Genomic DNA, 24,631 nt, shown 5'->3' on the forward strand with positions numbered 1-24,631 from the left:
TTGGTACAAGGAGGCATGTGACAAAGGGCCACCGCGCTGCAGCATCGCTCCCATCGGGTTCATACGGCTTAGCTGGAGCTGACAGTGTTTGCCCTGAATTACTTTTCCAGATGTGGATGACAGAAACGATCAAGATCCCGGAGCCAGAGTGGTTATTCCCACTGCTGAGATACGGGTGAGGGGTTGGGGTCGGATGGGGTTTTTAATCTGAACTAGAAGATGGAGTTTTGGATTGAATCTAGAGTGTTTGCAGATGGTTTCACATCCCCAGAGCAGCAGCACTGCTGCAGGTGGAGCTGCTCTTCCATACCCACCCCACTGTTGGCCCCCATCCTAAGGAATCATCCTGTACATTGGAATTTATCCTGTTTATTGTGGCCAAGAGATGCATTGAAACGAAAGGTCAGTGTCCAGGGAAGCTGGGGCTGCCCCATCCCTGGCAGTGCTCAAGGCCAGGTTGGACACAGGGGCTTGGAGCAAGCTGCTCCAGTGGAAGGGGTCCCTGCCCATGGCAGGGGTTGGAGCTGGATGGGCTTTGAGGTCCCTTCCAACACAAACCAGGCTGGGATTCTAAGATAAGCTTCACCTGGAATAACACAAAGGCTTTATGAGGTACCTGCCCCCATCCCACCCCTACATCCTTTGGCCATACCACATCTCAACAGCAGCAAATGAGAGACCGCAGCCCCAAACATGGATCTGCTGTTCCCATGTGGGCTCTGCCGCGTTTCCCTTCCGAGTCACCCCCCAGCTCTGTTTATAAAGGCAGTGTTGACATTGTTATAAAGAGCAATGTCAACTTGATAAAGTTAATTACTTCTTATTTGCCATGTCATTTGCTTTGGGGGTTGGATTCACGGAGGAGCGAGCAGCAGGTTGGGACTGATGGGCAGCCCCTGCCATGCGCCGCGTTCAGCCGGGCGCGCTCCCACCCGCTGTCAGAGCGGGCATTAACCCAACAGATGAAGGTATTAACGGAGCAGAGCCGAGAATTCCCAAAGCAATAACGCATTCGGAGAGCCTGAGCTCCAGTAAATATTTACCCAGTCTTATTTTTCACCTGTATTTCTTGGAGCAGCCGATTTCAATAATCGGTGTTATCTTTAATATACTTCTATTATTGCAAGGCTTTGTTTGCATTGGTTCATTCCAATGCCTCTTCCAAACCTCAGGAAGCCAGGCCCCTGCGGAAGGCTCACCTTGCAAACGGTGTGTCCCACATTGCAGCCACTGTCATTCCCCCATCCAACAGCCTGGAGAATACTCAAGCCAGGTGGTTTTAGTGTATCCCATGCAGAAAACAAGCCCCAGGCCTGCTGGTCCCTAATCCAGGAGCAGCACCACACACACACTCTTCACACTCTTCTCTCTCTTCTCAGTGCCCAGAGAAGCTGTGGCTGCCCCATCCCAGGCAGTGCTCAAGGCCAGGTTGGACACAGGGGCTTGGAGCAAGCTGCTCCAGTGGAAGGGGTCCCTGCCATGGATGGGCTTTAAGGTCCCTTCCAAACCATTCCATGACTCCATGAGCTCATGCATCCAGAGGGCTGCAGTAAGCGATGAAGCACAGCATGGCAGAGCATCCTGTTTTCCCTGTGTACATCAGGAGGCAGGTGCTCCACATCACCACCCTCCTCCAGAGCATCTTCAGCGTCCCCAGCATCCCCATTCCCACTATTTTGCTCTGTCCTTCTGCTTCTACTGCCCTCTAAAGGCTGCATCTCCCAGTACAGGAGGCCTTGAAGGGCTTGAGCACCCTGCGCTGCTTGTGCATGGACCAGGGGCACACGGTACCCACAGCCCTGGTGGGTGAGGAGGCCACCCATGGATGCTGATGCACAAGGACCCCCTACGCTCCCCCCTTTGCCAGGCAGAGGCTGCATAAACACCTACAAGGAGAAGGCTAAACCAGGCCTGAGAAGCTAACGAATGGCTTCAGAACAGCTCCAAGCAGAGCAGAAGGGCTGCTTCACCTCGGGACACCGCAGGCTACAAGGTTTACCAGGCAGAGCTGACGTTACTCACGGGATGTGTTCCCTGTAAAGGTTAAACCTCCACGAGCCGAGGTGGGTTCAGGCCTCACTGGGACCAACTGCTCCACAGGCTCCTCTCATTCCATTCCTCTGGCTTTTGTCTGCAGAACACCTTCTGCCCCTTTCAGCAGCACGGAGCCAAGAGCCCAAAGCTAATATTTATGCCTTAGATCTCTGAGATGCGATCTCATCACAAATCACTGCTTCAATAATCCGGCCATTTAATCACCCAGAAATGGGTAGAAATAAGAGGATTAGCTTCCATCCCAGGGAATTGGGTTTTACAGGCTCGAGGGGGGCTTTTCCTAACGAAACAACAAGAGCAGCTCGTGGTACACTCAAAAATAAACCCAGGTAGCCAAAGCTCCAGCCCAAGAGGCGGTGGGGCAGGGGAGGCTCCTCCGCAACCAGATAAACCCCTTGCTTGTTGAGCAAGGACTTCCCATGTAAGCCAAGGGTTAAACGAGGAATTTAACTCTTGCACATCCAGTCCTGGGGACCTAAGCAGGGACAAGGTGGGAATGAGCCCGTTGCCTTCCCCTGGGAGCTGGCTCCAAGCAATCCCACTGTGCCAACGCTACCCCTGGCTAATAGGTTTGGCTGAGGCAAAGGACAACTTTCTTCCCTATAGAAAAGAACTGCTGCCCCCCATCAGCACCCAAACACCCTTGTCCCCCTCCTTTCATAGGCGTCCTGTCCACGAAGCTGACTATAATCCCAGACAACGTAATTTTAGCTCGTGGGTGGCTTATTTTTAACAGCCTCTGAACTCCACATAAATCAAGGCAGACGCTGCAGACAAATGCTATTCTGGGAAGCAGGGAGCAGCGGTGGAAAAGAGCGTTCCTTACATGTCATTCCGGCTGCCAGAGCAGGTCCTGCCCGAAGGGGGACGGCCACCAGCACTGCACAGAAACATCTGCCCTGTTTATAAAGGGGGATAAAGCCCTGTCCTGTAGACACTGCCGCTGCCAAGCTCTCCTTGCTAAGATGCTTTTGTCTCCAGCATTAAGGTTCAAGATGGTTTCCATCCCAAGCCCTCGAGGCTGCTCCCAGCATGGGGTCTGTGGTTAACCTATGGCCATGACTCCATGAGGATTGCTCGTGCCTGCCAGGGTTATTGCTCCTCAGTATTCACACTGTGCTGTGGACAGAGCCTCTCAGAAGAAAAGCAGCTCCAATTCCAACACCTTCAGGCAATCTAAAGCTTAGCCCTGCAATTAAGAGCCAACTTCCAGCTTCACACCCAGCCCCTAAGTGCCACTACAGACAGTCACTGGGGATGTAGCCTGGGGGAGACGGAGGCCACCCCACCATGGACCACCCCTGGCCAGCCAGCACTGTCTGCCCCATGGAGCCACGGCACAGGCCGCAGACTGCAGTGATCAGGGTTGGACATGAGAGAGGAGAGCACAAAAGGGAGTAGGAAATAGAACACAGTTCACTGGGAGAAAGGAAGAACACTCAGTAAGAGCTGAGTGTGCCCCAAGCCTCCAGCAGCAGCTGCTCTCTGAGCCCTGCCTGCATCCAGAGGGATGCTCTGCTGTTCAGAGCCAGGTGCATCCCTGCATCCCTGCCACGCACGGAGCAGTGGTACACAGGAGCCCAGCGGGGATGGGGCAGCAGCAGAACCTCAGGTTCAACATCACAGCCCATTCCTCCTCCCCATCCCACAGCAGCACCAAGCACCCATCTCCAAGCACAGCCAAGGGCAGTGTTGCTCAGTGGCCACAGCCAAAGCATCGATGTTCTGCAATGCCTTCGAAGCAGAAGCTGACTTCCACCCAGGCAGCCTCCGTTACCTCCCAGAGCCAGGATTTCCAGCCATGCCTTTGATCCCTCCCTGCAAATAGCTTCCACCAGGGAATGCAGGACTGAGAGTGCCCGATGAGGGGCCAGGCTGAGGACAGCTGTAGCCCTGCGGGTCAGGGGCAGAGCACGGCAGCATGCCAGTGTGAAGCACGCACAGGAGCTGCCAGGTCCGAAAGCAAACAGCCTCCTCCGAATCCATGTTTTCCTCCTCTGGCTCCTGGACCCTGCTGAGCACGCAGCCGGAATGCTGAGCACAGCAGAGGGGTGCAAGCACCTTTTCCACCCTGCAAAGTGCTTGGCAAGGGAGCAGGAGGCAGTAAAACCCCATGAGGTTCACTGGGAAGAGTTCAGCTTCTCCTGCAGGCTGCTGGTACTGACCCCCTTAACAGGGATTCACTGCCAGGGATGGAGGAGCGGGGTCCTGAACTTTCATCCCAACCCTCGACCAGGTTTCAATGGCAGAGCCTGGACCAGCCCCAGCTCAGCAGCAGCTCTGCTCCAGCTCCATTCCAGGGTGGAACCTGAGTGCTCTTCTGCTTTTCATTACTCAGCAGAGGCTGCAGGCAGTTAATGCCAACAACATCCAAGCAACAGAGTCCAGAGCCTTCACCTTCTGCCAGTAGGAAACTCTGACGACTCGGAGCTGGCAGGGAGATGGGGCAGCGTTAGCTGCAGCCTTCGTTCTGATGCGGTAGGAATTTGTTCCCTCAAAAGGTAAACACGAATCCAGCTCAGTATTCCTGACAACTGCTGGCTTGCCAAGGAGCTAAAGGACAGGCAAACTGGCAGAGATCCTCCAGCAGCAGGCTTGCTCGTGGAGGAGCATCCACTGCATGGCAGCGCTCTTCCACCAGAGAGAAGCAGCTGATGGAAGTGCTGAAGTTTTGCAGAGTTCCAGCTACAGGGACCAGAAAGCACAGAAGCCAGCCTCAAAACGAAGGCAGCGATGAGCTACTTTCACCAGCCTTTGCAGAGCAGTGCGATGCATCCCACTGGGGTACAGCATGGTCCTGTTGGCTGAGAGAACTGCCAGAGCCAAGGACCTGCCCTGAACCCTGTTAAATGCAAAGCAGTAATCACAAATCATCATGCCTTCACATCACCCTGGCTGCTTTGTTTGCACAAGTAACCGAACGCTCCTCAGCGACAGGTTCAAGCATCCCAACAGGAGGCAAGGGGGAAGCTGCCTCTTCCAAGAGCAGGGCAAGCAGATGGCAGGGAACATTCCTGCTGCTGCAGAGAGACACAAAGATCATAGAATCCCAGAGTGGTCTGGGTTGGAAGGAACCTTAAAGGCTCATCAGGGGGTTCAGCTCTATAAATGGCTCTAAGCCCAATGAATTGGGCAATAGCAAATTTGGGGTTAACTCCCCCCAGAAACTTGCCTGCGAGCAACTCGAGTTACTCCATAGGGCTGCTTCCTTACCCACTCAGGAAGGGTCAGCTGCACCCACTGCAAAGCTCAAGGGGAAGAAGGAGGTGCACATGCACTGCAGAGCAAGGCGAGCTGCATCTCCAACGCTGAAAACCTGTCGCCACAGCCCACTTGCTTCACAAAGGCTTTTCCATCCTCCCTGGCAGCAGACTGGTGGGAGCCAGCTCTGGCCAACGTCAAGCCGGGAGCCTGCTCAGCTATTTCAGAGCAGGGTTGGTACAGGCAAAGCCAAGCCTCCCACTGCTGTTTGTTTTAACGCTTCCCACCGACTGTCAACGGGGACTGAAGCACGAGTGCACAGAGATACCCACAATAAATGCCAGCCCTTGTTAGCTGAGTAAATTGTGTGCTTAGCTGAGTCTTAGAGGAATCTTTGCAGAGTAAACACTGCCGGGGCTACGTGTGAGGGTAAATATGGGAAGACGACGCAAAGACGCGGGGAACGACTTCAGAACGCAACTGAGTGGCACCAAACACAGCTCTGCTGATGGGGAAGCGCTGCCAGAGCTGGGCTCCAGGAGCACATGGAGCTCCTCTTGCCCTGGTCTTCTCTTCCCCTGAGCTAACAGGCTTCACAAAGCAAGCCCAAGCCCTCATCCAAGCCCTGTTAGCACAAACCCAGGGGCTCGCAAAGCTCCTTCTCACTCAAGAGGCTTCACTCTTAACTCATCTACGGTGCCCATCACAGGAGGCAACAGTAGCATTTGAGTAATTAAAGATGTAAGTAATTAAGACAGGAGGGCTGTGTTGGCTGCAGTCAAGCTCCCAAGCCAGGAAGCGCAGCCCAGCCTTCGCCCTCCCCTCACATCCCACTCAGAGGCAGGAAGCCAAGGCACTTACCTCAGCCACAGAGCTCAAGGACCATTGAAGCACACCAAGAGCAAGCCATGGACTCCAGACAAGTTGTTACCGTGCTGCCACCTTCCTCCCAGTGCCAGCAAGGACAGGCACCCTCCTCAGCAAGGCCTTGTGTTTGCACTGCTCATTAACCTTCATAATAGGACAAAGTGCCTGCAGCCACCGTTTCCTTTGACCTTAACAGCTTCCTCCTTCAAAAGGAGCAATTTCTGTGCAAAGCTCTTGCAAAACACGATGTCAAAATACACAGCTGAGAACTAAACACGTTGGCCACGCAGCCTTTGCCACCAGTGACATGAGAACTGACAGTTAACCCAGGCTTCCACGCTGCTTTTCATACAAGCCAAATGAAGCCACATTCCATAGCTCACTATTTCCCTTTGCAAAGTTGTGAGCATTGGTTTCCTGTCTTCTTCCCAGGTGTCCCCAGGAAAGCTTCCCATGATTTCTGCTGACAGGATGATGAAATCCAAATAAGAGAGACAATGTGCCTGCCATCGGGCTCATCATTAATAGTAGATCAATGACTTTAGTGTGACGTTCATTTAAATGCCAGAAAAAGGAGCATGAACCTTACTGAGGTTTCTTTCCTTATTTCTGTTGGCTGCTCTTCCCATCCCTACCTTCCCCCAGGGTAGCAGCAAAAGGTAGGAAGATGGGTGGAAGCAGGGAACCTACAGTTAGGGGTATCCCAAGACTCCACAGCACGGAATTCCCAGGCCCAGGACAAAGCCAACCTCCCTGCAGGGTACAGGGAGCTGGAGCCAGGCCCTGACGGTTATTCCACACCATCTAGTGGCGTTCGCTCTCCATGCAGCTGCAGCCACGCTGCTTCCCACTCCCCTAGCACCAGGCTTTGCTCCGGAGCTCATGGAATTGTTTAGGTTGGATAAGAACTTTCAGATCCAAGTCCAACCGTTATCCTGGCACAGCCAAGGCCACCACTAAACCTTGCCCCTAAGTGTCACATCTACACGTTTGTGAAATACCTCCAGAGATGGTGACTCCATCACTTCCCTGAGCAGCCTGATCCAACACCAAGTTCCCAAATGCCTCTTCTAAACCCACGTATTTCTTCAGGCTGCTTTTTCTCCCTGTTTCTTCTTCTGTTAGGACTTACTAGTTATATCCTAAGACATTGCATTCAGGTAATCAGGCAATAAGACTAGCTTGAGGTAAATAAAAGCAACAAGATACTTCAACCAGCATCCTGAACACACATTTCACAGATGAAGGCTTGCCAACACAGAGAGCTATCTCTGCTTCCAGCTTTGTGAAGGCTCCTTGTTTCCCAGACCAAATGCTTTCTCAGTGATCACCCTAACTAGATGATCTTAAGGTCCTTTCCAACCCTAACTATTCTATTCTATGATTATGGTTGAGCCTGCTTATAGCTAGAGGAAAGCCAAGACTACTGCAGCACTAGCACCAGCCATTCCTGCTGCTGTGCAGCTTTCCATTCCAGCTGTGGCCCTTTTCCTTCAAAAGGGTTTAAAAAAAAAAAAATCCCCTAGGATTTACAAGAAAAATGGGGTTTTAACTGCTTGGGAAGAAAAGCTTTTTCTTACACTGGAAAAAGCTCAAAGCTTCAACACCTTTCAACAAGGCACTCACAAAACGCAACCAACTGCCCCGAAAGCAGTTTGCAGACACAAAGATAAGGTTGTCCAAAACATATCTTGGGGTTATAATTGATCAAGCAGATAATCTGCTTGATTATTAATCAACTAAGGTGCAACTAAGGTTAGCACCACAGCATTTTGACAGTGTCTTGTGCAGAGCTGTTGATGAAAGCACTTTTTGGGATGCATCTAAAGTTTAAACCAAGGAATCTGCTTGATTATTATTTATCAAGCAGATTATTATTAATCAAGCAGATTCCTTGGTTTAAACTTTAGATGGTTTAAACTTTTTAGATGGTTAAAACTTTTTAAACTAAACTTAGATTGGTTTAAACTTTTGATTACTATTAATCAAGCAGCTTCCTTAAACTTTAGATGCACCCCAAAAAGTGCCTTCATCGACAGCTCTGCACAAGACACTGTCAAAATGCTGTGGTGCTTACCTTAGTTGCTGTAGCTTCACATGCCCCCAAGTAACAAGAACATGCTTTGTAAGAGCCACTGAATAAAAGTATTTATTTTAACAGGTTTGCAGAGACACATATATATAAAGTTCTCACCATATCTGTGAGCAAGTTACCCCTTCGCCCTGTATCTACAGATGTAAAACATGAATTACTTACACTACAATATAAAGTAGGTCTGATGTCAGGTCACCATTACCCATCGGTTTCTTGCTTCATTACTATGAAAGTCTGAAGATTGAATTGTTTTTTACAAGCTGATTTGAGTATTAAATAATCCAAGGTAATTCTTCCAAGAAGAAAGCCATGTTACCAAGCTCATGCTGGTTAACATAAAATATGAAATGGCATAGAAACACTCTTAAAGTGCGTTACTGCATCTAAATAAATAGCAGCATGACTCTTCGAAACAGAGGACCTGACAAGGAAGAGTGACCAGAAGTATTTTGCACTCTAAAAAGCTGGAAAAATAAATGCAAGGCAAAAGCCTTGTTTCATTAGTCTATAAAGATACAGCTCAATACATACAAGACAGAAGGTTCTTCAGGAGTCTGGGATACATCTACTGAAAACACACACAGCCACGCACATGCTTCTTTGGGACTGCAAGAGGTATCTCCCATTTAACCATTGCCTACCACAGGAGGTTATGAAAACACCAGCCTGTGGGGATAGCACAGCAGTTTTCATCAGGTTTATCATTGGCAGCAGAGATTACATCAGTCTGATAAAATCAAGAGGAATCCAATGCAGCAGCACATGAAGTTCATGGTTTTCTTCGCCTGAAAAGGAAAAAGAAAAGCCACAAGTAACTTCTGGGTTTTACACAGCAGCATTTTCCTTAACAATAAATACCTTATTTACCTAGCCTGCTGTATATACAAGTCTCACATACTTCCTATGCTAGGAAATGCAACAAATTAAACTAAAGATATTAGCAGGAAACATGTATTTGACTGTCTTTCTTAGACAGCTGTGAGCATAAAACAAAGGCTTAAGTTACTAAACAAGCTAAAATAAATACAAGCTCCAACTCAATACACAGGTAAACTAAAGGATATACTACAATATTACAAGGCTGTAGCAAGGCTGCAAGTAGCAGTAGCCACCTTGAGCATGTCTCCAATAAGAGATGAAATAAAGTATATGCTAACATGATGAAAGGCTCATATTTGTCACCTTATCTGAAAGGGGGACACTTTCAGACACTCTCCAAAATACCCTTCCACCACAGTTCTAAACTTTCTGGGTTCCAAATGCAGTGAGTTTAGTTGATTTTGCCTTCACAAACATTTTGTCTCTCTCCAGCCCTTTCTCCTGCTGCAAAGGTCTTGCAAAACTGCATTTTCTTCCTCTGAGCTGAACAGGACACCTCCGGAGCAGTGCCAGCACCTAGCTGCAAGAGGCCAAATCTGGATTGAATTCTCCTCTGCAACCTCTGGTTTAACAGAACTATCCTATCTGAAGCATTTCCTTGGTCACTGAAATGTTTTGTTAGATGTGAGGCTCAGATGTTAGCACCAGCCTCACAGACTGCAGGATCATTTGGACTCTGTTAGAAACTGGGACTGGTGGCTTGGTAAACTTCCATTCCTGGGTGCAGCTGCCACTGATCCCACCACATTAAAGGCAGCCCTGAAGAATTCAGGCTGTTGTCTATGCCTTTGAAGTGAAGGTTTCTTTTAGCACAGCTAGAGCCCAGGCTTCCTTAGTAGGTGCCTTGATAATGACAGAGCAGGCAGCAGCTGGAACATTAGCTGTGTTCAAGTAAACCATTAGATATACCCTGTGGTCATCACATCCCCAGCTCCCTCCTCCCAAAGCCATGCTGAAATTTACTGAAATTTATTAAAAATGAGTATTCTTTACTACATCAGCATCTGATAAAGGCTGGGGGACAGAAGAGGAAATACAGATTAGCACTCAGTCACTGCCATCCCTAGCCCTGTTCCACTCTGGACATGCCAGGCATCCTACAGTTCCCACTGGCATTCAGTGCAGTAAGCAGAATATTGAGTTTAAGAAGAATTAAGTTGTCTTCTGGGTGGAGTGTCCTACAGGTCTATCCCATCACCAGCTTCCAACACTGAATGATCCTGCCTCTGCACCCCAAACCTAAATTAGGAAAGGCAGCAAGGTCAATAGGGGGTAAAAACAGAAAGCTCTCCCATGTTAGATGTTACTAGGAAAGAGAACACAATCCCCCAGCTACAAAAGGAGAGAGGCACTTACTTGGGCTGAGCATGATGCTGATACCCAGGTCCGAGAGCTGATCCTGCCCTCATCTCCACTGCCACAGAACACTGCCAAGACACACAAAATCGGTCTCTATGGCTAACCCCAAAACACAGCTATGAGCATTACCCCAAAATCTCATCCAGACCAAGCATGAGATAATCCCCTTCTTCCTTTTTAGCTTACTCTGGTTTCCACATCAGTCCATTCCGAGTCTGCAGCATCCTCAGGCTGGTCAGGATTGGAAGGTGATGATCTTCGTTTTCGACTGAAAGAGTATGAAGACAGTTATAAGCATCATGTATTTTGGCAGATTTTCATATGCAAGAGAACGCATTTTATACTTCCTAAATAAATCCTTTACTCTCAGCAGCAGCCCAGCCTTAAAAGCAGCTCTAGTAGCTATAAGCCTCACCAAATTACTTTTACATGATTTCAAGTTAGATGCAGCAACTTCTGTCCAATCATTTGGACCAGAAGCAGTTCCATGTGCACTGCTGGAGCTACACAGCTCCAGCAGCATCAGAACCTCAGGTTAACACCACAACTCACCCAGTTGGAGATTCCTGCTTCAGAGTCTCTATCTCAGTGAACTGCACAGCCTGTCCACCACCTCTGGTTTTGAAAACATCACCCTGGGAAGCAGAAAGCAGTTGACAAGGTACAGTCACTAAATCAGCACAATTGCTACAGCACTGGCTTTCACATGAAAACTGTTTTCATGAACACACATGAAAGAATTGAAGGTTTTTTAAACTCAAAAAGAAAAAGCAATATTAGAAGGCCTGTGAGTAGAGGAAAAATGAATCAAAACCTTCTTGTTCCAAACTACAAAGAGCTCTCAATTTGCCTTAGGTAAGTACAGTCAGCATTGTGGGGCACAAACACTGCAAGTGTTCAAAGCCTGGGCTCTCACCAGTTTGCTTGTCAGTTGACTACGAGAAATTGTGTCCTGGAGCATTCGACCATCCATCACTGCAGCAAGTTACTCACACTGCTACTGGAGATGAAACAGCACCACTCCAATAGGACTGACTCTGCAAGATCAGTCTAACTCTTTCACTACAAATGGATTACTGCACTTTACTAGAGGAAAAACCAACACTTCATTACTTTCAGGGAAACTAGTGACTGAGTTAAATGGGTTTGTAATGCTTTATAGAAACTAATGACAAAGAACAGTATCATCAGACACTAAAAGCTCCCTCGAAGGACAGAACTTTCAATTCAAATCTCACAGCAGATCAAGCCAAACACACCCTTTCACAAGCCAGTAACACCACAAAGGGGCTTGACAGAGTTGTCACAAGTCCCCAACAAAGGCATTTGCTTTACCTTAATGAGCTTAGTTTCAATCTCCCCATCAGAGGCTAGCTCCTGGTGCGTCAGCATGTACTTGTCACACTTAGCTAGAGCCTTTTCGCTTGCAGCTGCCACCGTGATGGCATGAGGCACTTGAGGCTGCATGACTGTCTCAGTGGGCACATTAGAAGGTGGTTTATGATCCACCCATCTCTCCCCAGCTGAGCGGGACCGTCTGTGTCTGAGCCGAACTGGAGGTGCGCTCTGAGCAGAGTGGGAGAGAATCAGGAGAAATCAGCACACAGGAAATCACTCACAGGGTATCCTTAGCTCCTTAGAAGGGAGCTTTGCAGGTCTGGTTAAGATGTGTCTGTAGGAAGATCAAAGCTTCCTTCCTCAAGTGCTTTCAGAGTGCATCCTGAAAGGCACCATTACAAAGAGCCTTGCAAGGAGTTATTAATGGATTCTTTCTCTGCCAATTCCTGTTTCTTGTGAATTTTAGCTGTTACCCAATCTGTTGCCAATTCCAGACCTAAGAAGGTCGCCTCAAGGAGGATATCATTATGTTTGGTAATGCTCCTTCCAAGTTTCCAAATCAAACACAATTGCTATGAACATATTAACCAACCACAAGAGAGAAAATTACATTTCCATGGATGCATTTATGATTCAAAATGGATTTTGGGGGTAGCAAAGCAAGCAGGGCATGGATTCCCAACACCTTTAAAGGAGGCAAAACCTAACACTGAGTAAACAGAGCAGAAGCAGCATCCCCTGTGCTGGTGCTATTGCTTCTCAACTCAGCTGTTGGAAATCCATAAGAAGTTCATACATTTCCATCTGATGAACATTATTGTCAGGTGCTCAGGAAAATCAGAACACTCTGGAAACTCAGTTAAAAACCTGGGTCCCTTCAAGATCTTTGAATGGGGTTTTGAAAGATTATTTGCAGCCTCTCTCTGCCCCATTCACATGCTCACTTTGGAGACCTCTAAAACATGGTGAGCAAAACTATGAATGCAAGTGCCACCCCCTGTATCTTCACGTGATGAGCATCAATTAGGATTTCTTTGACCAACAGACACCGACATTGGCTGGACCCTTTACAGATAAGCCTCTTATAAGTCTAAAGCAGCTCTTCATCATTAAACATACAGAGGGAAACAGGGCTTTCAGCAAAAATCTTCCATTACAAAAAGCAATCATTTCAATACATTTTAATGGGCATGGGCTTATTTCAGTTGATTTTCTTATGAAACCATTCTGCCAAGGTGCCTTGGAACTCATGCTATTACTGGTCACATTTTGCTGTGGCACAGATCGCACCCCATTCTCTGCTGACAGCAATTCATGTATTAGTTAATTGGAATAGCATTTGCTTAAAAGCCTGTCCCTCACTTCAAAGGGCCAGCAAGTGCCAGGAATTTTGAGAACACTCAGCAATTAATCATACCACGATTAACTTTGCTCCTCTCAAGAAGCTCTCTAAGAGGCTGGGGTGTGCAGTTCTCTTTGATTTACCTGAGCCACTGTGACAGCACTGTAACATGACAGAGATGCCACTGAATCAAACATTTGCATGCATCACTTTAATGAAAAGGAAGTCTCCCACCTGTAAGCAAAGCCTCAGTTTTAACACAGATGTTAAGCAAGACTGTTCTGGGAGGGTTAAAGTTAACAGTTACACATGCAAGACGTTTGTCCAAGCACTGTTTCCAGTAGACATTTGCAGGCATGGCTCATAAGACCACCTTTTAAGCTGCCCAAACAGACTATGGTGAATTGCAGGCTGCAAGACAGGTTTGAAGAGACAGACACAAGTTAAAACACAAGGACATTTATAGCTAGACAAAAAGTCTAGCTGGTTCAGAGCTCCTCACAGGGCTATCGATGCACCAGCAAGAAACACAATAAGGGGGAAACTACCATCTATGTTAGGTGTGCTCAGTTGTAACGAGTTTTTGAGCCAGACTGAGCAACACTACTTTGAGCTTTTGACAGGAGCAGCACTAACCCTGTGGCATTGATCCTCTTCTATTTCTAGCTCATCTCTATGCCTGGGAAGCTCAGTGACTCCAGTCCAGCACATCCCTCGCCTTCTGTTTGAGATGTTATAGTCTCTATTTTGTTCTGGTTCTTGTTGTCTATTCCTTGCATTAGAAGTGCCACTGGTAGGCTTGTGCAAAGGGGTTTTCTGCTCCCATTTCATAACACAGGATGCCACAGAAATGTTGCTACAAGAGTTAGAACGTCTGTGCACCTGCGGGTTGCTCACGAGCCGCTGGCTGTTAGGGACCTGAGTAACAGAGTTACTAGGAGGCTAGAGAGAATAGGAAAGGAATTAGTGAACACACAGAACTGTCAACTTTCAAGGCAATAAAACATTCAATACTGACAAGGTGCAGTGCCAATTCAAGCTCATGGGTTTGGAGAGGTATTGTGTTACAGTGACAGCATTAAGAATCAGGCATTCTTCTAACAGCAGTAGTATTAAAAGGTAGAAGCAAGGATAAAAGGCAAAGATAAATACAACAAGAGACAAAGAACTCAAAGCAAGTTTAAGTCATCCAAATTCTGTGCTTGGGAAGTATTTTCTAACCACTAAAGAGAAGGGGCCTGTGCTTTGGCTCATTTTTATAACTGTGCTTTTCCCTGTACCGAGGAGTGTTTTAAAGGCAACATACAGGTGCCGGTGGAGGAGACACTGATCTCTGAACAGGCTTCTCTCGGTCTCTCACTCGTGAAGGCCTCTCTGGCTTCTCATTTTTTGGTTCAGCAACAATGGCCTTCAGCTGCTTCAGTTTTTCATCTTTAACCCAAAGTTTGTTCTGCATTTCCAGCTGCTTTGCTGCCACACGACGCTCCTACAAAGACATGGGAGGAAAAGCATGAAGTACCTTACAGGAAAGCACAAGTAATGGTGCTGAAAGCTTGAAGGGAATTGCATATTCCACATGAAACAAAGTTCTTCCTCACCGAGATACAAGCTACTGGAAATAACAACATGTCAAGCCAAAGAAAGACTTTGCAGATTATAAAATAATACCATGCTTAATTCCATAAGCGTTTTGCTTCCTAAATTACAACAAATGGGAACACGTCTATCTATAGTTCAAGCAATGATGCTGAAGTAATAGAGTCCTGCAGTAGTAAGAGTTAATCCCTCAGATTTCCTTTCCTTATTGCTTGTCAAGTACTGAGCAAGACTTCACATGCAGAGAAAGGTGAAATTCTGACATGAGGCTTCTACTGACAACCGATGGAACAAGAGAATCACATCTTAGTGCCACAAACCCAAAAGAACAAATTCCACATTTTGAGATGAAGTGACAGAGCTTAAGCGAGCTGCTCTAGCGGCATCAGAAGTCCTTGAGGACTTCATCGTATCACTGTACACATAGAAAAGTTAAGCTCAAAACATCTGAGTCCGTAATAAAAAGCCAGACACATCTCCACTCTTAACACTACTATAGCAGAAAATCCCTCACTTAATCCAAGGTGGCTGGCACAACCCAGCATCACTCCATTACACATTTCTAACAGATGCAGTCGTGTACTTACACACTCCTTCTCCCATTTCACGCTGGTTTCTGTCACCATGCCTTGCAATCGTGCCTCCATCCTGCGCTTGTCCGAAGCCTGACGCTGCAGTTGCTGGCTCTTGCTTTCTAGCTCTTGCTGAAGATTACGTTTGTCTTCTTCATAAATTGTTGTAGTTTTCTCCAAGATATGAATCTGGAGGAAGACAGGAAGGACTTGGCAATGCTTCTTAGAAGCACAACCACCTAAGCCCAGAATTGCCAGTTCTATTTGACTGTTAACACGTACTGGAATGTATCAGCTGTTGTACAAACATAGCCAGATAATGGTCAACATTCCACAAAGTTTCAGAGATTTTACAACTGAAGTTGCCCATCTCCATGTATTAAGAAAAGCCTCACCTCATAAGAAAGCCATAAAGCGTTCAGTAAGAGCTCCCCACAAAATACTTTTAACCTTGTTTCTAATACCCATCTTACAAGCAACTCCTGACACCAAGCAGCTTGCCAAATGACACACTTGGTGCTTGGCTTTAGACAAGGAAGAAACTGACCTTGTATTCCAAAGTTTTTATTTTCTTCTCCAGGCGTTCCAGCTCCATTTTTTGCCCTGCTATTGTTTTCTCTTTTTCAGACAGTTTCCCTTGAACATAGTTTTCCTTGGATGCAACGCTGGACTCAAATTCTTGCAGCGCTGTTTTAAATGCACGCACTGCAAGGGAATTGATATATTTTATCTTCTCACCGTATCTCCACGTTGTCAAAAGCACTTCTGGTTTTCTCCCACCAACAATGCTTTCAGCTATTTCATTACCTTAGAAAAGGCTTTTTAAATGATCAATCAAGGCAAGATATGTCATGTTGTACAGAAGATACAGGAGAGATCCCTTGAGTAGTAATAAGGGCACCAAACCTAGCTCCAAACTGATGCTCAAACTCTTACCAGTTTTGGCAATCTCCTCTGACAACAACTGTCGTATTTTATGGCGTTTTTCCAGGACTTCAATCAACTTTGGAAGTGTTTGATCATCATTAATATCCAATAGCTCACATGAAGGCAAGGGAGGAAAGTTCTGCAAAAGCAGTTCTGAAACAGCTTGCTCTTCTGTCTCTGTAAGATTTAAAGCCAAGAGAGTCTGTCGGCAAGCTGCAGAACAGAAAAACTCCATTTGACAATGCACAGCCACACATCATTCATTCCTTAGTATCATGAAGCAGACAGAACTTGGAATTATTAATGAGAACTCGAGGTTTCCAGAAGAGATGACAGCGCTGAGACAAGATTAAATGTCACATTCTCAATTCATTGCCTTATAATACCTCCAGGCTACTCCCGATTTCTAAAGGGAGCCCTAAGCATACAAAAACATCAAAGTATCATCCCCAGCACAATTTCCTTTCAGGAGCTGTAATAATAGGAGCATGAATTCAACTCACCACAATAACACTTCCACAGTAACTAGGTTTATGCTACAAGTAGCACTGTGGGATGAAAATTGTGCCTATTGCAGAGGAGGCTCAAAGCTAAGCTCCTTTTGCACATCCAAGGCTCAAATAATTTGCTTTAAAATAGCCTGAAACTGCTAACAGGAAAGAACCTGCCGTAACCACCCAGCATTCTAGCATTTACCTTCATTTATTGGCCCCCCCCTCATCTCCAGCTTCCTTTGGAGCTCCTCTCTGAAGGCCTGATTCCTGAAGCGCCGGCCCGGTGTCAGGGCACAGATGGGTCTGTCGGCAGGTCTCGCCACTTCAACCTCCTGCGCCATCTCCGCAAAGCGCATCACTTGCTACAACAGAACAAAAGCAAGCTGAACGCCAAAACTAACCAAGAGGCAAGCCACCTGAAGCTGGAAAGTGAGACTGTAGGTGAATGAAGGTATTAGAGGAGGCATTATCAAGCTATAATCTCAACTAGATACTTTGGGATTGAAGTGGAGTATCCAGAAGCCTTCCCAGTCACACCTTCCCAACCTCAGCCCCCCAAGGGACCATAAAACCAACTGTACTGACACAGCTCAGGTTATTCCATACTTGATTAAATGAAGTGCCCAAGCAACAGAAATTATTATTCCTCACATCTACTCAGTAGAAGAATTCGGTGACAAACATGAAAAAAGGAGAGGACAAGGTAAGATCTGCAAGGAAGTTACCAGGCTTTCTTCGTAGTCCTCAGCTTTAGGGTTAACACACACAATCATACGCACTTTCCCTTCACCATCAAAATAGTTCTTGAAGAGATGAGTCAGTTTGCAATCTCTGTATGGAACCATCTGAAAATAAAGTATATGAAAGACGTAGAAACCTTTCATTACACCAGATGTTTGTCAAGTCAATAGGTAATTAGATAAGGGGTTGCATACCTTATTTGTTCCACACATTTGGTTTTCCCGCAGGACTTCAAGACATGTTCTCAATGTCATCAGTGACTGATTAATATTACCTTAAAGCCAAAAAAAAAAGCCCACAAGGCAGAACAATGCTGTAAGCAGCTTTCTGGATCACATTGCTAAACTATTTAGCAGTTTAAGAACAAAATTGCCTCAATTTAAGTTCTATTTGTTACAGCTAATTGCTGTAATTAACTGAAGTATCAGAGTAACTGCTACTAAAAACTTCTGGTTTCCAAGCCAGAGGATTTAAAGTCATCAAATAAGACAACAGAACATGATAGCAGGACACTTCAATTCTTCCTACAACATCTTTTCTAGGAGTAGATCTAATAGCGCATATGATTACCAGGAAGTCTGAAGGTGGTTACATACCTGCTTCTCGCAACCTGTTCCCTTCAGCTTTTGTTCTATTAGTTCTTTCACTTCCAGCCAGATCAACTAAAGACAGCTGGCTTAAAGTGATCTGCTCTTTCTCCTGTTACAGAAAACAAATTACATTAGGCTAAGATCAGCAACATATTCCTGTTAACAGAGTGGGGAGCTCCCCCTCACCTCCCAGACCTAAACTAGTATGCACACTTCAAAAGAATGCGTGTTCTGCCTCTAAAGTCTGAGGAAGTTCTTATAGCCCTTAATGAAAGAAGCTGTGTACCACAAGCTCTTCTGGTGGGCAGGTTTAGCAGATCTCCTCGTCTTGGGCCACAAGACAGATACAACTGTACTCATTCAAACCCTCCACTTCTTAGATTAACAGGTTTTGATTAAAAGCAGCAGAGGTAAAAGCCAAATAAGCAGCTTTGTGCTCTCTTTTAACACCCTGCTTTCATCACAAAGAGAAGACCAATTCTGTTAGAGACTTGAAATTCAATAACTTTGATTTCCTTCACGATGAAATGCTCAAGACACAGGAATGGTTTTGGTGGGCCATGCTTTACGGTTCACTGCCTTTTCCAACCTACATGCACACACACACACAGAGTTGTGCCCTGGAATTCACCTGCAGCACGTTGTCTCCGTCTGCATCCAGCGGTGCCTGAGCCAACTTTATCATGAAAACACTGTGAGAACGACTGGATTCTCGATTCAGCTGAGTGTTTGCAATCCGCCTCTTCTTTTGACCTGTTTAGAACAGAAACAATCCTTCCAAGCCCCTGTTTTACCTCACAGGCTCACCACCTGGCAAAAGCCATTCTGTTTTCAACATGTTAGGGTAAAGGATTACACATCTGCACTGCATTTCAGATGTTAGAGTCCAAGACTCACCTCGCCAGAACACTTCAAAAGCTTCTTCTGTAGATTTCACCTCTACTTCGGTGCATCCTGTTACATACATGTTGTGATTCTGGTCCTCACGAAGCACTTTGGACTGTGGAGGTCTTATGGACAGGGAGGAAACAAAAGAAATAGACACCACCAGAACTGAGTTTTTGGTATAATACATTGTCATGGAAATTTTCTTTTGTTTAAATACAAAACTCAGACTGAATAGGTCAATTATCCATACAGCAGATGGAAGAGGAAGTACAAGTACATGGACACACACTCAGCCAAGATTAGTTACACTTCAGCTACTGCTTTAATTGAGAAGCTACGTTTAATTGCAATTCTTACTAGAAATCACGGGTTTGGGTGGCAGCTATTGTTTTTCTACATGCACACAGAAGCAAGATGGCTTCAGCAGTGTTCTATATTTGCTAGGAAAGCAAGAAGAGACAGAGAGCCGGTCAAGTTTGCTTTCTGCTTCTACTAAAAGGAAAGGTCACTTTTCAGGATTGGCAATAATATTCTTGTGCACATACATAAAGTCACCATTTCGCACAGGAGTGTTGCAATTGTTCCACCTACCAAAAAAACAGGGTTAAAGAAATATTAAGTCATTCATCTTGTGTCTAAAACTCGTTTCATATATAATAGACTGCAGCTTCTATAAATAGAAATAATCCAAGATTCCTCACAGGCTGATTTTTGGATATTAGCAGAATACCAAAGCCAATAATTTCATACTTCTTTAAAAAGCATTCCCAGAGAATCAAACCCTTTTCCAGCCAGTGCCCTGGAGACAGCTCCTGACGTTTTGCTCTAGTTAGTCTTTGTAAATCAGCCAACTCTTTAATTAAGACATGTACCAATGGGCAGGCAGGGGGGTTGCTTTAATGGTTTTAGGATTAAAACCAATGTACCCAAAGTCTGATCTGCAGACTGCTTTTTCTGACAGCTTCAAGATTCACCGATTTTAGGATGAATTTTAGACATCAGTCAAGTACAGACCGTCCCCAAAAATATCAAGAATTTCATTTATGAGACAATCCCTTTCTGGTTCCATGGGAAACTACTGGCATCAAGAGAAATCCTATGCAAACTAGCACTAACTATAAATCAACAAAACAGCAACTTCCATCCAATACACTGTTTCCAGGAAAATAAAGTGTCAGCTAAGGAACGGCTGACTCCAAGTGGCAGTCGCCTGCTAGGAATAGTACTCACAGAATAGCATGAAGAGATTTAGAATCTCAGTGGGATACAACACACTGCCTAACAAATTAAATATTTGCATATTAATCTCCCATTATAACAGGGAAGGGAGTGCCAAGTCTTAGCAGCAGAACAACCATCAGCACTTGGCACACTTCAATACTATTGTCTGGCCTCCTTTGCCATCACCTTTTTCATGTGCTTTTTTAAATGATTCCCGTGAATTGAGCCACATTTGCCAAGACTCCAGCTGCAAAGCCATATTGTAGCTCCTGCAAAAGCACAGCTAAAGTAGGACTAATGATATTCATAAAACTAACTTGGGTTTTATAGGCTCAAAGGGAGCTTCCTCCAGGAGGTCATATATGTAGTTGTTGTAGATCTCAATATAGGAGACAAAGACACTGTAGACATTATCTTCATCAACGTCTTCCACTTTGCAGTGATCCTGCACATTGATCATATCCGCGAATTCCGGATCGATTTGTCGCCTGTTGGACACACACAAGAAGTGATTGCAATGAAGCACCCGCAGCCAGCGACAAGGCAGTGAAAAAGCACATCTACTGACAGATAAATGTTTTGAGTAGGGAAATGCTCACACCAGCAACTCACGACAGCACATCCAGCGACACTGCATTAAAAAAAGCAGTGTGAAAATTAAGTAGATAAACTCCCATCTGACACTGCTGGACTTGGTGTTAGCAAGAAATGCCTTGCAAAATCCCAGTCAACACTCCTATCCTCCTTTCAGCAAATCACTACTTTGCAGAATACCCCCAAGTTTAACTTCACAGCATTCCTACCCAGTAAATTCACTTACACTTGGGTTAACAGGTGCAAAAAATAGACTTCTGTCACCTGATTCCAAGTCTTTTAATCTAAACACTTATACAACTCCTCAAGCCACATGCAATATCCTAACTTCCCATTAATATTTGTGTTTATTTCTTTTCGAAGGGAAGGATAAAGAGACCAAGATAAGCTAAACCCACAACAACAGAATAAGGATATAAGGATATAAGAATATAGGAACTAAATCCATTCTGCGTGTTACAATAGCAACTTACTTGCCCGATGGAGTTTTTGGAATAGGCATGGCATCTCTTTTCTGGCGCTCTAATAGGGCATCTACTTCACACTGAACCTCCACACCGTTCTTGTCATCAAGCTTAAAAACCTGAGCAGTAAGTATGTTTAGACAATACAACAACAAGCATTAGAGAACATAAGTGTTGGGCAGCAAACCAAATTGTTTGGTCAAGCTGCCTGGCACACACCATGTCTAACACACACCATGTCTAACACACCTCATGCCCCTCACTAACATTCTGTCTGCTAGCTAACGTGAAGTAGATCTGACAGAAACCAGGTGTTCCTGAGATACCAAGCCACAGAAGCTCCCAAGCTGCACACAAGCAAGGAAAAGACTTGCAGTATTATTTCCAATATATTTAGATACCAAAATCCAGATATGTTTGACCACGAGGAAAGTCTCACATCTATATTATTTTAGATAAGGTTTCCTGTGGCTTTGTATCCTGTGGCTAGATCTCTGTCCGTAACCCAGAAAGCTTCCTCTTTTTGTTATTAATTAAAGAGTGAGCAATTATTATGAGGCCAGCCACACCATACATCTTTATGGAATGTCCATCCTAGTTACCAAATCTGCCTCCCCAGCCCAGCTCACTCTCAAGGGTGCGAGTTCTTTTTGGTTGGTTTTCTTTTATAAAGTGCTCCAGCCACAGGACTGGACAGGAGACACTTGGAACAGAAGGTTTTAATAGTGGATTTAAGCTGTTAGAGGCAACAGAGTGGAGAATTCAGCACAAAACCACTCACAAATCGCTTGGCCTGGAAGGGTCCTATGCTGTTAAAGATCATATCCAAACACCGAGGGAGAAGTCCTCCATCACCAGGAGAGCCTGTCATGGTGTGTGTTTTTCCACTGCCTGTCACACCGTACGTAAAAAGGAGACCTAGAAGGGACAGGAAAGAGAGTCAATCCTGCTTGCTGTGTCAAGAAACAGTTCAGAAACTGGGTCAAACGTATTTGGGAAAATCAATGGCTCCTGTTTAACAGTTAACAGTAAAGTAACACACAAGGGTAAATGGGTTTAGATGCAGTGAAAGGCAACAAAAGCTTCCAAGGATGCTGAACCACAACTAGTCCATGGCAAACGAGATACACATTTTTACCCAGGCAACCTAAGAAACCTGGAGACACGTGAAGTCACAGTACCATAGTAAACTGCATGGCAGACAGGCAAGTGGCAGAGAACAAGTTCTTGCTTACCATTTCTCCCACGAATGAGATCTTCTACTAGCGGTTTAGCCACCACATCAAAGAGCTGCTTCTGAACAACAAGGGCACCAAACACCTCTTTGAAGGAATATTGTGTCTGGAAATAGAAGTTATATCATTTTAAGCCTTCATTTTTCCTGTCCAGAGTTACATTGCTCTGGCTCCCCATTCTACACATATGGCCCAAACCCTCCTTTTCTAGGAAACATCTGCTCAGGATAAATCAAGGATTAATTCATTTGTGTCTAGTTCAGTTTAGAGCTGGTTTCTTTCAATTAGTCCTTCAAGAAACGTAAACATTTCACAGAACCCCAGACTGGTTTGGGTTGGAAGGGACCTCAAAGCCCATCCAGCTCCAACCCCTACCACACACAGGGACCCCTTCCACTGGAGCAGCTTGCTCCAAGCCCCTGTGTCCAACCTGGCCTTGAACACTGCAAGGGATGGGGCAGCCACAGCTTCTCTGAGCACCCTGTGCCAGCGCCTCAGCACCCTCACAGGGAAGAGCTTCTTCCCACTTCACTTACATTCCTTTTACCCTTCGTCTACCCCGCAGAAAAAGCCTTTTTGTCTACAGAGACCATATTGGACAGTTAAGGCAATGGGTGGCTTTGCTCTAGGTGGTTTTCTGGGTTTGAAAATACGCTTCTCTAACAGCAGAAGCTGCCGATTTGCACACTAGAGATACCCCAAGCCAGCACCAAGCACTGACAGCGGGGTGAAAGACCTCAAGCCTCAGTTCCAGGCCGGTAAACATCCCCTCCCGCCCAGCCCCAAGGCGAGGTCCCCCACTCCGAGCTCTCCCCCGACGCCCGCCGTTACCTCCCGGTACTCCCCGTTGCGAAATATCCGGTATCCCTCGGGCGGGTGGATCTGCACCGTGGTCTCATCGATCACCTCGATGCAGCACTCCTGGTCCGGGCGGCTCAGCGGCCTCACCCTGCAGTACACCTGGGCACGGGGGGAAGAGGGGCACGGGGCCCGTTGGGAGCGCGGCCCCGGAGGGCCCCCGCAACCCTGGGAGCCCCGCACTCACCCCCACGGGATCCCTCACGCAGGGGTTCGACGGCTTCTTGGGCACCGGCCTCCGCGGCGTCCTCGTTCTACTGAGGGAAGGAGAGGCGTGAGCGGCCACCACGGGCCGGGCAGGGGCCGAGGGGAAGGAGGCCGGGGTCACACTCACGCTGCCTTCATGTCGCGGGGCCACATGTCGCGATAGACGGCGCCCACCGCCGCGCTGCCCGCCCCGCTCTGCTCCACCGCAACCGCCACCCGCGCGCTCTCTGCGATTTAAATCTACCAATCAGCGCGCACGTCGCCGAGCAGCGCGCCTGCGTAAGGGCGTCGCCGCAAGCGTTGCTATGACGACGCCATCGGGTGCGTCCCGCAGCCCGGCTGCCCCCTGCTGGCCCGGAGGAGCAGGGGGGGGGGGGCCGAGCCCTGCCCCGACGCCCCCCGGAGCGCTGAGGCCGAGCGGGACCCGGGCGCGGAGGAAAGGCCGGGGGCTCGCTGCGGCCTGTGGCGAGCGCGGAGCTAGCGCTGGGCCCGCAGCTCGGCCCTGCCGCAGGGGAACGGCCGAAGGCGCCGTGGTGCCCCGCAGGGACCGGGAAGCGGCTCTTCCCCCTCCCCAGCCAGCTCCACCTGCGCAGGGACACGGACAGAACGGGTCGCGGCCTGCCCGGAGGTGAACCCGTTCGTTCCCAGCCTGGAGGAAGTGCTCGGCCGCGGAGCAAGGCCCGTAAGGTGGAGGTGAGCCGTGGGTGAGAATCCCGGCCCCACGGCTCCATCCGCGTGCCCTTCGGAGGGGCTGGAGGATGAAGCCGCTTGGCTTTAAGCCCTGGGCAGCAGCTCTGAAGGCTTCGGTGCGTTGAGCTCAGCCGCCCTTAAACCACAGACAGGTCTGGTTCGGTGCAAATTAATTCAATTCAGTCAGTTTACCCCCTAAGGGAAAAGCAGATGAGTGAAGCCAAAGCGATGCCACCACGCTGGCTCTAATTCTTTACCGGGAGCACGAGCAGAAGCAGTGCTGTGGGCCGAGCTTCACTTCCAAATGCTGATGGGCAATACACTGAAACACCTGAGTTTCTGAATGTCCTCAGAGCACACGTCAAGGATCCAAAGAGCCAAAGGGACCCAACCGCCCCACGAGCAGTCCCACCATCAC

The 24,631-nt window shown here is 47.1% G+C and overlaps 1 protein-coding gene across 5 annotated transcripts; it reads right to left on the bottom strand.

Annotated features, from left to right (window-relative positions):
• Window positions 1-8,787: 8,787 nt before the first annotated feature.
• KIF23 (kinesin family member 23) lies at window positions 8,788-23,695 on the bottom strand. Of its 5 annotated transcripts, XR_009742094.1 has the most exons (25): window positions 23,651-23,695; window positions 23,504-23,573; window positions 23,290-23,418; window positions 22,459-22,564; window positions 22,005-22,141; window positions 21,233-21,342; window positions 20,483-20,653; window positions 19,490-19,531; window positions 18,954-19,066; window positions 18,688-18,809; window positions 18,063-18,165; window positions 17,661-17,740; window positions 17,451-17,570; window positions 16,928-17,087; window positions 16,241-16,408; window positions 15,852-16,009; window positions 15,320-15,493; window positions 14,443-14,622; window positions 13,773-14,078; window positions 11,792-12,022; window positions 11,009-11,091; window positions 10,643-10,724; window positions 10,454-10,524; window positions 9,401-9,617; window positions 8,788-9,003 (listed from the first exon to the last, which is right to left on the bottom strand). XR_009742094.1 is itself a non-coding variant. In XM_061446492.1 (24 exons), exons 1-24 carry the CDS (start codon window positions 23,674-23,676, stop codon window positions 8,988-8,990), a joined length of 2,958 nt encoding a protein of 985 aa, XP_061302476.1. In that variant the 5' UTR covers window positions 23,677-23,695; the 3' UTR covers window positions 8,788-8,987. The 5 variants fall into 5 exon arrangements, 4 of the variants coding, with proteins under 4 accessions (XP_061302476.1, XP_061302477.1, XP_061302478.1 ...); XM_061446492.1 differs by lacking the exon at window positions 9,401-9,617; XM_061446493.1 differs by lacking the exons at window positions 9,401-9,617; window positions 19,490-19,531.
• Window positions 23,696-24,631: the final 936 nt, after the last annotated feature.

This window comes from Pezoporus flaviventris, unplaced genomic scaffold (genome assembly GCF_033815535.1).
Source record: "Pezoporus flaviventris isolate CSIRO_AGI_PZ_B2104156 unplaced genomic scaffold, CSIRO_AGI_Pfla_v1 ptg000006l, whole genome shotgun sequence".
Classification (NCBI taxonomy): Eukaryota; Metazoa; Chordata; class Aves; order Psittaciformes; family Psittacidae; genus Pezoporus; species Pezoporus flaviventris.

Excerpts from the sequence above, each read along its gene's own strand:
- KIF23 (XM_061446492.1), bottom strand. The coding sequence starts at position 23,676 with ATGTGGCCCCGCGACATGAAGGCAGC. Across the intron at positions 19,067-19,489 it reads GTGCGAAATGGTGACTTTAT|ACCTCCACAGTCCAAAGTGC; the intron begins GTATGTGCACAA and ends CCTGTCCATAAG. Across the intron at positions 18,810-18,953 it reads TTTTGAAGTGTTCTGGCGAG|GTCAAAAGAAGAGGCGGATT; the intron begins GTGAGTCTTGGA and ends TGTTCTAAACAG.